This window comes from Apiotrichum porosum (assembly GCF_003942205.1).
Source record: "Apiotrichum porosum strain DSM 27194 chromosome Unknown scaffold_6, whole genome shotgun sequence".
Lineage (NCBI taxonomy): Eukaryota > Fungi > Basidiomycota > Tremellomycetes > Trichosporonales > Trichosporonaceae > Apiotrichum > Apiotrichum porosum.
The window spans coordinates 441035-453675 of record NW_021167113.1 but is presented as its reverse complement, the minus strand read 5'-3'; the positions used below and the strand labels follow the sequence as shown (position 1 = coordinate 453675).

At 59.7% G+C, this 12641-nt stretch overlaps 6 protein-coding genes across 6 annotated transcripts; 3 read left to right on the top strand and 3 right to left on the bottom strand.

The window, feature by feature from the left end:
- Positions 1 to 163: 163 nt before the first annotated feature.
- MRM2 (2' O-ribose methyltransferase) lies at positions 164 to 1073 on the top strand (the record flags this gene model as incomplete). The annotated part of the gene is made up of 2 exons (XM_028623291.1): positions 164 to 735; positions 845 to 1073. The coding sequence occupies 2 exons, from the start codon at positions 164 to 166 to the stop codon at positions 1071 to 1073; spliced, it is 801 nt and encodes a 266-aa protein (XP_028476224.1).
- Positions 1074 to 2277: 1204 nt separating this feature from the next.
- Positions 2278 to 4450, top strand: EHS24_007960 (uncharacterized protein; the record flags this gene model as incomplete). Its single annotated transcript, XM_028623290.1, has 7 exons — positions 2278 to 2567; positions 2736 to 2896; positions 3020 to 3115; positions 3196 to 3313; positions 3412 to 3612; positions 3651 to 3751; positions 3804 to 4450. The coding sequence occupies 7 exons, from the start codon at positions 2278 to 2280 to the stop codon at positions 4448 to 4450; spliced, it is 1614 nt and encodes a 537-aa protein (XP_028476223.1).
- Positions 4451 to 4815: 365 nt separating this feature from the next.
- CHL1 (ATP-dependent DNA helicase chl1) lies at positions 4816 to 7756 on the bottom strand (the record flags this gene model as incomplete). The annotated part of the gene is made up of 7 exons (XM_028623289.1): positions 4816 to 5043; positions 5146 to 5294; positions 5343 to 6416; positions 6458 to 6727; positions 6772 to 6994; positions 7035 to 7505; positions 7547 to 7756. 7 exons carry the CDS (start codon positions 7754 to 7756, stop codon positions 4816 to 4818), a joined length of 2625 nt encoding a protein of 874 aa, XP_028476222.1.
- A 196-nt stretch (positions 7757 to 7952) lies between these two features.
- MSRB2 (Peptide methionine sulfoxide reductase B2, chloroplastic) lies at positions 7953 to 9094 on the bottom strand (the record flags this gene model as incomplete). Its single annotated transcript, XM_028623288.1, has 6 exons — positions 7953 to 8049; positions 8225 to 8239; positions 8276 to 8386; positions 8427 to 8472; positions 8612 to 8690; positions 8855 to 9094. The coding sequence occupies 6 exons, from the start codon at positions 9092 to 9094 to the stop codon at positions 7953 to 7955; spliced, it is 588 nt and encodes a 195-aa protein (XP_028476221.1).
- Positions 9095 to 9621: 527 nt separating this feature from the next.
- EHS24_007957 (uncharacterized protein) lies at positions 9622 to 10594 on the bottom strand (the record flags this gene model as incomplete). The annotated part of the gene is made up of 2 exons (XM_028623287.1): positions 9622 to 10325; positions 10465 to 10594. The coding sequence occupies 2 exons, from the start codon at positions 10592 to 10594 to the stop codon at positions 9622 to 9624; spliced, it is 834 nt and encodes a 277-aa protein (XP_028476220.1).
- An 878-nt stretch (positions 10595 to 11472) lies between these two features.
- On the top strand, positions 11473 to 12388 carry EHS24_007956 (uncharacterized protein; the record flags this gene model as incomplete). The annotated part of the gene is made up of 2 exons (XM_028623286.1): positions 11473 to 11672; positions 11845 to 12388. 2 exons carry the CDS (start codon positions 11473 to 11475, stop codon positions 12386 to 12388), a joined length of 744 nt encoding a protein of 247 aa, XP_028476219.1.
- Positions 12389 to 12641: the final 253 nt, after the last annotated feature.

Below are 12641 nucleotides of genomic sequence, written 5' to 3'. Positions count from 1 at the left end.
TCCACGCGATCCCGTTTGGCCACTCCACCGCCGCTTTCGATCTCGGCGTCATCCGGGTAATTTGCTTCCGCGGCCAGATCTCATCCAACTTTCTGGCCTGTTCACGAGCGTCTGCCAACAACAACACGAACAAACCACCGTCCGTCTCCGTCTACACTCTGCCATGCGCCCCGCCCTCACTGCGCTCAAGTCGTCCTCCTCGAACCGCTGGCTCGCACGACAGGCCCAGGACCCCTTTGTGCGCTCGCGAGCCACGGGGCAACAGGGTACTGGCGCCGGCACCCAGCTCCGAGCAAGGAGCGGGTTCAAGCTGAGCGAGCTCGCGCGCAAGTACCCCCTGTTACACGGCCGGGCGGTGGTGGACCTCGGCGCTGCGCCGGGCGGATGGAGCCAGGTAGCCGCCAAGGCCATCCGGCGGCAGTCACGTCGTGGCCACGGCGGCATCCCAGGCGCCGTGGTGGCGGTCGACCTGCTGCCTATGGAGGAGCTGGAAGGTGTGCAGGTTGTCGAGGGCGATTTCTTCGACCACTCTGTCCAAGAACAGGTTCGCATGGGGCTGAAGGGGTTCAACAAGGACGGCAGCGCTGATACGGTGCTGTCGGACATGATGGCTGCCATGTCGGGCGTGCGCGTGCGTGATGTCCAGAGCAGCTTGGATTTGGTCCAGGCTGCCACGACCTTTGCACACGTGGTGCTCAGGCCTAAGAAGGATTCCTATCCCGGCGGTTCGCTCGTGTAAGTGTCAAAGGTCTGAGAGCACATGGTCCAGCCCACGCTGTTTTCTGGGTGTCTCATAATGTTGTCTTTCATCGTCGCGGCTGACATTGTCGCCTCTCCTCTCCAGCCTCAAATTCTTTATGCACCCCGACCTCAACGAGTTCCGCAAAACAGAGCTGGAGCCCTTCTTTACCAAAGTGGCGACGGACAAACCCAAGGCTTCACGCTCCGAGAGCTCAGAGGCGTATTGGGTGTGTCTGGGATACAAGGGCCGCAACCCCGAGACTGGTGAGCCTTTGCCTTCGCCAGCGCCTGTTGCGGATGTGTCGGACGAGGCCAAGGCTGCGTCAGAGTAGAAGCCTCTATCAGCACTCGACATCTGCAGGCCCTGCGGATTGTACAGATCCCCCGGACGTACTGGACGGAGTCTGCGGCCGTTCTCACGACAATCGCACGAACAACGGCGCCACCATGGTGTCTATTTTCCCGGACCTATGAGGAACCAAACACGCGCACTCGTCGACAGATTATGCTCAGCATGTTAAACATCCGCGGTCTGCTCCGATACGGGACCGCCACCACCCGACTACACCCACCGACCAACGTGCAACATGCACTGCCACTCGCGACTACTGCATTGCCAGCATGCGAGCACGCGTCACTTTACGTTGGTGCTCCAGTGAGGGCAATTTATGTTTCGGGATGAGCACCCACGACATGCGATCCATGGTGTGCCAACCTGCGGCTGCGTCGTCTCACTGCCGAGGAAACCGAGGGAGTAGGAGAAGAGATGCAAGCTGCGGGCGACTCCGTGTTTGAATGCAAGATGTGTGGAACGTCGAACTAGCAGAAGCGTATTGCTAATCGGTCCCCAGCAATCATGTCATGGGAGGCATGGGAGGGATGCCTCGAGCGCGCTAATTAGCTATTTGGCCGTCTTCACGTCATTTAGCGGTCATCTTGTGGCCCTGCCATCTCGTCCGCACGGAACTTCCGAGTGCATTGCGTGCGCTACAACGGATTCTCCTTACCCATTGGAACAAGTGAACAAGCAATCTCTCACAGTCCCACCCTGTATGGGAATCTGAGATGGCGCCGCGGACGGCTGGGGCTCCTCGCTACCGCCGCCTGTGCACGCATGCACAATGACGCCGCCTGAACACCAGTATAAAAAGTGGGGTGACTAAGACTCGGGAGGCTGCACGGCTTATTCTGGGTCTTCCGTGAGACATCGGAAAGTCGTTGCTCGGTCAACCTGCCCGGGCCGGCGTACCCTGGACGACTCGATGAACGCCGCAAGGGTCCTCTGCGCCATCCATGGACGGTTTTTTGTGTTTGTCTATCTATCACACGCACGGTCTGTAGCAACTACTGCCAACACGCGATGGATACATAAAGACCCACTCCACACGGCAATCCAGATTATCCTTCCACCAACAATTGGCATTCCACAACAGCGACTACAGCAGCCACTTTTGGCTTACCGAGCCACCCAACCACCCGATCCCCACAACTCCACAACCCTCCACCAACCTCCACCCCTTATATCTCCCACGACCCATGTCCGACGAAGAACAGCAACCCCGACTTGCCTCACCACCGTCGCAACTCACCATGTCGTCCGAAGTGACGTTCACGCCTGACCTCGAGCGTGCCATGAGCGGACACCGCCACGAGCACGAGATTGAGTTGCCGGCCGATGGCGATATCGGCTCCCTCACTCGCGTCCCTTCCTGTGCGGGCGAAGTCTTGAACGAAAAGGCTCTCAAGAACGAAGATCTCTTTGCAGTGCAGTGGGACGACGAGAACGACCCCATGTGCCCCCTTAACAAGGCCAAATGGCGTAAATGGTGAGTAGGCCAGAGTTGGCGAGTGACCGTCTCGCCAGTGGCACCACACAAAGTGCGCGCCGATCCTACTGGTGTGGGTTGGCGCTCTGGCTACGGGCATGTGCGTTTTTGCTACGTGCCGCCGCTCCCCGTTCTGTCTTCTTGGAAACCTGAGGCTAATGGAAACAGGACCATGGTCATCGTTCTTGCCGTGTCTTGTATCTGCGTCACCTGCTGCTCGTCAATGGCGAGCGACACCTATCCGGGTATGATCGAGACGTTCCACATCAGCGAAGAGGTTTGCATCCTCTCGATCTCCATCTTCGTCATGGGACTCGGCACTGGACCTCGTGAGTATTTCTTTCTGTCTCAAGTGGTGCCGACACATTGTCGTCACAAGTTGCCGATAGTGACTACCCACCGCCATGTGCCTCATGACCATCATGTCTTTGGTAACTGACCACACCACCCAGTCCTCCTCGGTCCCGTCTCCGAGTTCGTTGGCCGTCAGCCGGTGTTGCACTACAGCTTCCTTGCATTCTTCCTCCTCAACTTTCCCGTCGCGTTTGGTGAGTATGAGATCCATGGTCCACCCTCCCCCAAGCGTCACGCGAGACTTCCCTGGTGAAGATTAGCTGACACCTCCAAGCCCCCAACGTCGCCGTTCATATGATCTTCCGTTTCTTCACTGGATTTGCCGGCTCGTCCTTCCTCTCCGTGTCAGGTGGTGCCATCACCGATGTCTTCCACAACTCCAAGGTCGCGACGTGAGTACAAGCTGTGGAGCACACGGGCAGAGGACCACACGGGCAGAGGACCCGAGCGGACGACCGCCAATTGAAGTCGCCGCTGACACGAAACCCAGTCCCATGATGATCTTCTCGGCAGCGCCATTCATCGGTCCCGTTGCAGGCCCCCTGTTCTCGGGATTCATCAACCAGCAGCAGCCCGACTGGCGGTGGACGTACTATGTCATCCTCATCTGGGCAGGCTGCATGATGGCCCTGTTGGTAGCCTTCGTCCCCGAGACGTTTGACCCCAAGCTCTTGAAGAAGAAGGCCAAGAAGTAAGCCTTGAATTTGGTACCCCAGCTGACATTGGAAGGCTCCGCAAGTCCACTGGCGACGACCGCTACCGCGCGCCGATCGAGAACCTCAACCGCTCGTTCATCGGTGCCCTTCAGAACAGTGTCAAGACACCTTTCGGTGAGTAGTGGTTGGTTGCGACATCCGCTCTTGAGCTGACCACCACGCACAGTCCTCCTCATCACCCAGCCCATGGTCCTCTTCCTCGACCTTTGGTCCGCCCTGATCCTGGGCATCCTGTACCTCTCGTTCGGCGGCGTGCCCTTCATCTTCAAGCACCAGCACAACTTCAACGTGCAGGACACGGGCATGGCCTTCCTCGGTATTGGCGCGGGCATGATCATTGCCGCTGGCACCCAGCCCTACTTTAACAAGAAGTACCGCGCTGCCGTGGTGGCCGGTGGCGGCGTTGCCCCGCCCGAGTCCCGCCTCGTTGTCGGCATGTACGGCGCCGTCCTCTGCCCCGTGGGTCTGCTGCTCATGGGCCTGACGAGCTTCAAGAGCGTCCACTGGATCGTGCCCATCCTCATGTCCACGTTCTTTGGCGCCGGCATCGTCTACAGCTTTACTTCGACGTTCACGTACCTCGTCGACGCGTACAGGCCCGTTGCCGCATCGGCCCTCGCGTCCAACTCCTTCCTGAGGTCCTCGTTCGCGGCTGGATTCCCCCTGTTCGGGCTTCAGCTGTACACGCGTCTGGGAGCTGTGGGCGGCACATGTCTCCTCGCCGGCCTGCTCTTCCTAACGTTGCCCCTGCCGTTCATCTTCTACCGCATCGGCGCGAGGGTGCGAGCGAAGAGCACGTTCGGCACAAAGTAACGATCGTACCCCTTGTCGCCTCTGGTGGCGCTGCAAGTCTACATGGCTCGCCCTTCCATCCATCGACTTTGCACATGTTGTCGAAAACATGGAGCCAACGAGTAGCAGCCACCAAAAACTAGAAAATCCCATCCGCCACAATCGCTTCCCGGTCCCATCATCAAAGCATCGTTGCATCTTGACGTCTTGTTCTGAATATAATTCCATCGCCCACTGCACGTGTATAGATACGTGCGGGGCCTGTACTCTTAGTAGATGCGATGCACACTGCATGTTCACATGGATGCAACTTCCACATGACTGCCATTTCTCTAACCGCTCCTGCGGCCCCCAGTGCCACACACCCTCCGCAACATGGCACGCCTCTATTGTCCACCACCGTTCGCCCTCTTCTCCCTAAAGAATCCCGCCACCCCCCTCGCCGCACTGCTCCACTCATCACAGACCTTGACGTCGTCGCCGATCCATTTTGGCAACTTTGACCGGATACGGTGTGTGCCGAACCGGCGGTCGAGGAGGAGGACGGTCGCGTAGTCGTTTGCGTGGCGGATGGCTCGGCCGATGGACTGGTTGACAGCGCGCATGCACAGGTTCTGTGAGAGGAAGCAAAGCGCCAGCGAGTCAGCTACTCCATTCCATGTGGCTGTGGTGAGACGAGAGAGGCCATCTCAGCTACCGGACTAGCCCAGACTCACCTCATAAAGCTCCTTGGCTGCGTCCTTGCCCGCGCCGGGCAACCGCTCAACGTAGCGCATGCGCTCTTGCAGCTCGACACTGCCAACGTTGGCGAACGGCAGGCCCACCATGATGACGCAGCGGCCGAGCCGGTCGGAGAAGTTGATACCTGGATTGTCAGCTCATTCCGAGAGAAAAGGTGGACGACGCAGCTCACCCTCGGAAAGCTTGCCGCCAACAACAGCAAACAGTAACGAGCCTGTCCGCGGCCTTCCCGCGTCGTTCATGCTCGGCGCCTCGACCGCGAGGGCATAGTCTCTGAGCGTGGCGTCGACGTCTGCGGCCGTCTGCGGTTCGTAGAACACGCTCTTCTTCTGTCCCAGCTTGGCCAGCACGCCTGTACTGCCCGCCCACGCCGTCTTGACCTTGTCGAGGAACGCGTACGAGGGGACAAACACCACCACGCCGTCGGGTACGAGCCCGACGGTCGAGAGGAGGATGGCGCCCAGTTCAGCCAGGATACCCTCGTCGCCGCGGTTGGCAAACTTGAACTCGAGCTCGGTCTTGCGCGGACCGCGCGAGACGACTTGGGTGAGGAGGTTGGACTTGGGGATGACGTGTGCACAGGACAAGTGAACAAACCTGTCGCGAGGGATGGAGGGGAAGAGCTGACGGTAGAAGTCGGACACGGGCTCCATCGTGCCTCCTGCAAGCACGACGGCGCGCGCCGAGTTGACCACGTCGGCGAACCGCTCGGCCGGGTTGAGGAGGACGTACTTTACCACCACGCTGTCGCCTGCTTCGAGTGACAGGGTGATGCGACCGTCGTCGCGAGCGTCGGTTAGGGAGAGGAGGAAATCTTCCACAGCGTGAAAGACCGCAATGCTCGCATGCCTCGCTGCGGATCCGCGCTTCTCCTTGTCTGCAGCGGCCTCGAGGCTCTCTGCAAAGCCGCTGACTTTACGAGCGAGCTTGCTTTCCTTGAGGTACGCAACGAGTTCGACCAAGTTGACAGCATCGCCGCCGCCACCGACACGGGACATGAGTGTGTTGACGTCGACGAGCTCGCCGCGGGCCTTGGTCTTGTCCTTGCGCGCCTCGGCGGTGTATATCTCGGTGACACGAACGAGGCCGCGCAGAACTGAGAGTGTCTGCTTTATCCAGAGCGCGTGGCGTGGCTTGAGCCGGGACTTGAAGCGGGCCAAGTACTGTGTCAACTGGGCACAGGCAGATACAAGGCGAGAAGCGGGCAGAGTGGCCGAGTAGATGCCCAGAATGGTATCGATGAGGTCTTCACTGGGTCAGTGAATGCGACACGCTTGTAGTACCCACTATGCGCTTCATCAATGACGACAATCTGGTTCTTGAGGTCAATGCCCAGCGCCTCGCGCGCATTGGCCTGGAGGAGCAAGTTGTAAGGCAGCGTGACGAGCTGGGCGGGCTTGACGGCTCGCCGGGTGGCATAGTATGGGCATACGCCGACACGACGTCCTTCCGTGACGAGGTCCTCGATATCACGGACAGTCGCCAGTACGTCGTCGCGCGCATCAAGGAGTGGGCCTTCTTCAGCTTTGGAGGGAAGATGAGGGCAGCGTGCAGCGCCTGTAATGTTAGCTGTCGCGCTTACGATCCCCCAGACAACTAACCGCTCTTCTGCATGTCCAGACACGCTTCGTTTAACCTATCCTCGCGTCCGTGGGCCTTGGCGCGGACCTTGTCGTTGATACACATCTGCCGCCTACTAGCCAGCGGCACGAGGCTGACTCCTTCGTCCTCTGGGACGCCATCTTTACCGGCCGGAAACGTCGTCTTGAGCAGCTCGGCGGTGAGTTGGCGGAGTTGCGAGTGGGTTCGCGAGGCAAAGTAGACCTGGGCGGGTGAGATCTGAATGCCAGCAAGAGAGACCCACCTTTGGCACATCCTCGTCTGCTTCTTCCTCGACGTCCTTGGGCGCCAACTGCGCCATGAGCGCCCGCACCTCGGCAGAGAGGTTGGTGTCCTCCTGCACGTCGCCGTCATCGGGCAGGAATTGGTCCTCCCCGTCCCCTTTGGAGCTCTCCTGGTCCTCTCCGGCGCCGACTCTAGCCTTTTTCCTAAACATGCCCCCGCCCACGCCTCCATCCCGCCTGGCCTTGCGCTCCCTCTCCCTCGCGAGCCTGAGCCGTGCGACGCGAGCCTCCTCGCCAGCCTTTAGCCCCGCCATGTGCCGCTTCACGGCCTTCTCAACAACCCATGGCGGGTCGTCTGGGTCCTCGGCGATAAACCTCGCGTGGAGGTCGGCGGCCGTTGCGGTGTCGAGCCGTTTACGGTGCGCGGCGAGCCAAGAAAGAGTCGATGTGAGGAGGGTGAGCGATTTGCCAGTTCCTGTTGGGCTCTCGACCTGGGTGGCGTGTCAGAAACACGCAAACACAATTGACGCACGATGGCAATCTTGCCGTCCTCGATAGCGGCAAAGACGGTGCGCATCAGGTCCAGCTGGATGCTGTATGGTTGTGGGTAAGGGAAGGGAAACGCGTTCGGCGTGTCGAGGTGAGGAAGTGCTGGAGCCTGCTGCGCCGTGGTGGACGCAGCAGCGTCTCCCCCTGCCAAGGATATGGCTGCTGTCGAGCTCGACGTGGGTTCGTTGGTCATGAGGACATGAATGGTGGAAGAAACAAGAGTGAAGCGAAAGTCAACAACATTGAGCTTTGGCGCACAAAAGTCATTTTGACGCGTCGCGCGGGGCTCCCGGTGGCGACATTCGCTCGGGTAGGACCAACCAACCAGCATGCACCGGAAACCACTCCTTTCCAACGCATATGCATAGACTACTGTAGCTACTCTTATTTTACTTGCCCTCGTCCTCCTTAAAGTTGAGCGAGATGCCGTTGACGCAGTGCCGCTCGTCGGTCGGGGTGGAGAAACCTTCGCCCTTGAAGACATGGCTGTATGTTAGCTGACAGCACAGAGCACGGGTGTTCAGCGGGTGCAGGGCCCTCCATCCAGCTGGGTACGATGGTCAAGGCAGCCCAGCTGGACATGATCTCTCCTCTGCACCGGCTCGAGCAGGTGAAAGTCTGGGCTGGTGTGTTCTTGCGACGAGCCCAGCTAGTTACTCACCCAAGGTGTCCACCACTGCTGTCAGCTAGTTCCAGAGTCTCCAAAGCTCACCAGTTAGCGCACACAATCTCTGTGCGCACAACACCCATACTGCTGTCCTCGCGACGGACCACGGCGCCGGGAACAGTGTCGAAGAACGCGGGCCAGCCGCAGCCCGAGTTGCTGAGATTGTCAGCTAAGCAGACAAGGCAGAGCTGCTCACAACTTGGTCTTGGAGGTATACAGGGCAGCGTCGCAGCCGGCGCAGTCTGCCTTGTAAGTGATTGATCTCGAGGAAGGTGTGAGGAAGAGGAAGAGTGGAGAAGAGGGAAGGTGGGGAAGGAAGGCAAGTGGGCGTGATGAAAGCTCGTTGGGCAGTGACTGTTGGAGCTGACAGCGCTGACTCACGGTACACGCCAGTGTCCTGCTTCTTGTCGTACGGGTGCGAGCCGGGACGCTCAGTGCCCGCCTGGCGGAGAACACGGAACTGTCAAGTCAGTACGTGTGGCAGGATACAGTGTCCTGCTATAGGTATCGAGGACTGTATAGCAGGCGGGGACCCAAGTGGAGAGTCATGACTCGCTGTTTGGGTGCAACACGGAGTGTGCCAGTTCATGGACCCATGGCCAGCCGGCCGCGACCAACACGTACCTGCTCAGGACTCAACTGAGCCCTCCACTCGCTATCAGTCTTCTGGACGTTGGTCATGGTGGGGGCAGAGGTGGAGAAGAGGGATCCAGGGAGGATGCTGGCCGAGGTGACAACAAGAGATGTAGCTGCGGTAACTGGACGACGGGCGGCGTGGCTGAGGACTGCAGATGCGCGACGGGGGGCGACGGTGCGGGAGAGATGGGCAATACGGGTGAGGTGGGTTGTGAGGGTTGGGCGCATGAAGAAGTAGAATGGAAAGCGAGGAAGAAGAGATGGGGTAATTGGATGGGAAATGGCGTTAGTAACCCCCGCAATCTCCTCCGGTCGGCCGGTGGGCGGTGGCGATGGCGATGACGACGTTTGCAGTGCTGCGTGGCGGCCACTGTTGGACTTGAATGCAACCGTCTTCAAGCATCCCGTAACAGCCATACAAGAACCCCGATGAGCACTCTCGACTCCAATTCCGATCCAGCCATGCTTTTGAGACCGTCCGCGCTGAACTTGACTGCCTGCAGGTGGTGACAGTCATCAGACTAGAAGTCTCTCCCGCTTCGTTCGCGCTGATTCGAGCGCACCTGGTGCAAGCTCTGCGAGGCCGACTCCCTCATCTTTGTTTCTTCACGTACGACCCGCTCTCCCCTATAGGGAACCATGGTATACGCGTCTCATGCCATTGTACATACAGAAAAAAGTCCAGTCCAGGCCATGTGGGCTCTGGCTCTGGCGCAAAAACGAGTCCACATGAAGGTGAAGAAACGACAGCGTTTCTAGAACTGCTCGCTCTTGGCCCACTCCGACACGTCGAAGCCATCCTCCTCCTCCACGGGGCCAGAGAGACCCACAAAGGCAGCACCAGCGGCAGCGGGTCCAGTCGCGGCGCCTTCCTCGGCGGCGTCGCCAGACGCGTTCGTGTTGGCGGGGTTACCGGGCACCCAGCTACCGTCGACCTCCATGCCTGACCAGGTACCGAGACGGCTGACGGGGGCGGACATGGTCTTGCTGAAGGGGTTGCGGCGGGGGAGACCGCGCGTCATGCGGCCGGCAGGAAGAGGAGGAGGGGGCATGGCCCTCGATGCCATTTCGGGGTTGGCGAGCGGCGACTTGGCGCGGAAGACTGAGGGGAAGTCGTCGGCAGGGGTGAGACTGCCAAAGTTTGGCGACGCGCTGCCGCTGGGGACCATGACGGGGGACTCGGACCCGCTGGTGTCGCCCTCGGTGTGACGCTTGAAGCCGCGGACAGGGAGGTCTGAGCCGAGACCGACGCCGCCCGAGCTGCCGCCGGCCAGGTCAAGAGCGTCCACGCTCGCCGCGTATGGCTGAACCTCGTTGGCACGCGAAAGCTCCTTGTTAATGATACCTTGAGCGTTGCGGTACATTTCGGCCTCGGTCACGAAGATGTTGGCGTTCTGGTTGCCGAAAGTCAGGACAGGGGCCGATTGAGTCGGGACGAGAGGGCGGCCCATGGCGACGACTGCGGGCTGTCAGCATATGGTCTCTGATGGGATCACGGGAGGTGTGGTAAAAAGGGGGGATTGGTGAGGAGGGAAGGCGACAAGGAAGGCTGTCAAGACGCTGACCAGCGGCCAGGTGTCGGGACTGGTCCCACTCACATTGTCTGTTCTTGCGGCCGACATTCTGAAGAGCCAGTTGCACATCATCGGGGATACCGTGAAGACGACCGTAGTGGTCGGCGGTAGTCTCTGCTGCGGTTGGCTGGAAGTTACGCTTAGGGGACGACATGGTGATGGGAGTGGTTGGAAGGGACGCGCCGGAGAAGACGCGTCAGGCGGACGGTGTGGATGGAGGGGGTTTGGAGGCGAGCGAGGTATGGGCTCGTCGAGGATGCAACAGGGCGTTTCCCCCAGTTGTAGGTTGTTGTGCGAAAAGGAGAGTGGAAGAAGACGAAAGATATGCGTTGAAAGCAAGTCGAGTTTGAGGTGAAATCAATCGCGCATCCTGCGTCCTTGAGCTGCGTCTCCAGTCCCTTTTGTGTGCGGCGCGCGCGCGTGCTCGCTTGGCCCCTTTGTCGTCTGCAGCCGATCGCGTCTCACAGCCAGGAGGGGACAACGTAACGGAAGTAAATATCGGTAGAGACGGAGATGGGTATAATCTCCGTAATTCTGGCCCATTCGTAAGAGGAGGATGTGACCCCCACTCGTCGGTCATCCTTCCCCCTTCGCCATCACCTCCGCCTTGGTCAACATCCTCGTGCTGCTGCTCCCCACGTCACACGCCGCAACAGGACACACAGGCGCGTGATCTCCGGATCCGCGGCCTCGCTCCCCCATCCCTCCCTCCACCTCTCCATCTTATCCCGTCCATTCACCCTCGTTCCCACTCATTTAGACTCCCTCAACCCCGTGTCCCCTGGCTTATCCCACCCCTTGCTTCCCCCCTTGGCCGCCCGCCACCGCCGCCCCCCTGTACCCCATCCGCCACCCCCAGAGCCCGGGAACCGTCCACCTGCTTCTCATCCCCGCTCCTCCTTCTTTAATACCTCGTTTGCCACCTCCCAGTACACCTTGTCGTCGTCATCCACCGTCTTCACAGCGTCTACCAAACAAACCTCGTCTCTTTTGCCCTCTCTCCCCACCAGCTAGACCATTCACACCTCAACCATGTCGACATCCGGTACTGGTACCACGCCGGCGCTCACGCCAAGTGACACCCCAACGCCTGGCATCTCTGTCCCCGCCACGCCCGCCGAGGAGCCCATTTGCACAATCGGGCATGCCTTGTACGCGTTTGACGTCCTCGTCGCCAAGTTTGACGGCCGTGACCCCGTCAGCCCTCCGTTCCCCAACGGCAAGGACCGTTAGTGAGTACTGCTGGATGGCGGGACGATGAGAACCGAGGCTGGCTGCGCGCCTCGATGACGTATGTAGTATGCTCTGGGACAACAAATGGTTGGCAACCCACAACGCACAGCACACGACATTGGTGACCCACACCGCTTCTGCCTGAACCCTGGTTACTGACTTCTGTCCCAGTGCCCTCTTTGTGACGTGGAACATTTCGCGAGGAAGCAAGAAACCGTCTCTTCGAGGATGCATAGGCAACTTTACGCCCATGCGCCTGGACCGCGGGCTGGCCGAATACGCACTCGTCGCCGCCCTCGAAGACCACCGGTTCTCGCCCATCCGCGCGGCTGAGCTGGCCTCGCTGTCCGTCGGCGTCAGTCTCCTGACGCCGTTTTCCCCCGTCCCCGACCCGCTCGCATGGACACCCGGCGTGCACGGCATCCACATTACATTCCCGCACCCGACGACGGGACGCTCGCTGTCCGCCACGTACCTGCCAGACGTCATCCCCGAGCAAGGGTGGACGCGCGAAGAGGCAGTGCTCAGCCTCATCCACAAGGCCGGGTACCGTGGCCATGTCGAGGTCGGCGACGACCTGTGGCAGTCCATCTCCATGAAAGTGTACGGCAGCGTAAAGGCCAAAGCCACGTATGAAGAGTACCTCGACTGGGCTAAACTGCAAGGACTGCATGTATCCAAACCTGCAGAGGCAAAGGATGCCGCTTGGAAGTAGGTATAGCCCTCCCCCCTTCCTCCTCTTGACTGGGCTTACACGCTCAAGTGTCCTCGCAAGGCTCGTCCGCGGGTAGACCATCGCAACTGGTTGTGCTGGTCCTGGCGACACCCACTCTTGTTTGTTACACTTTTTACCCCCTTGTCACCTCTCTGTCACCTCTTTGTCATACCCACCCCTCTTCTTCCAATGTAACCATTATAACGATTCACAATGGTCATGAGCACAACGATGATACATGGCGTGGCGCAAA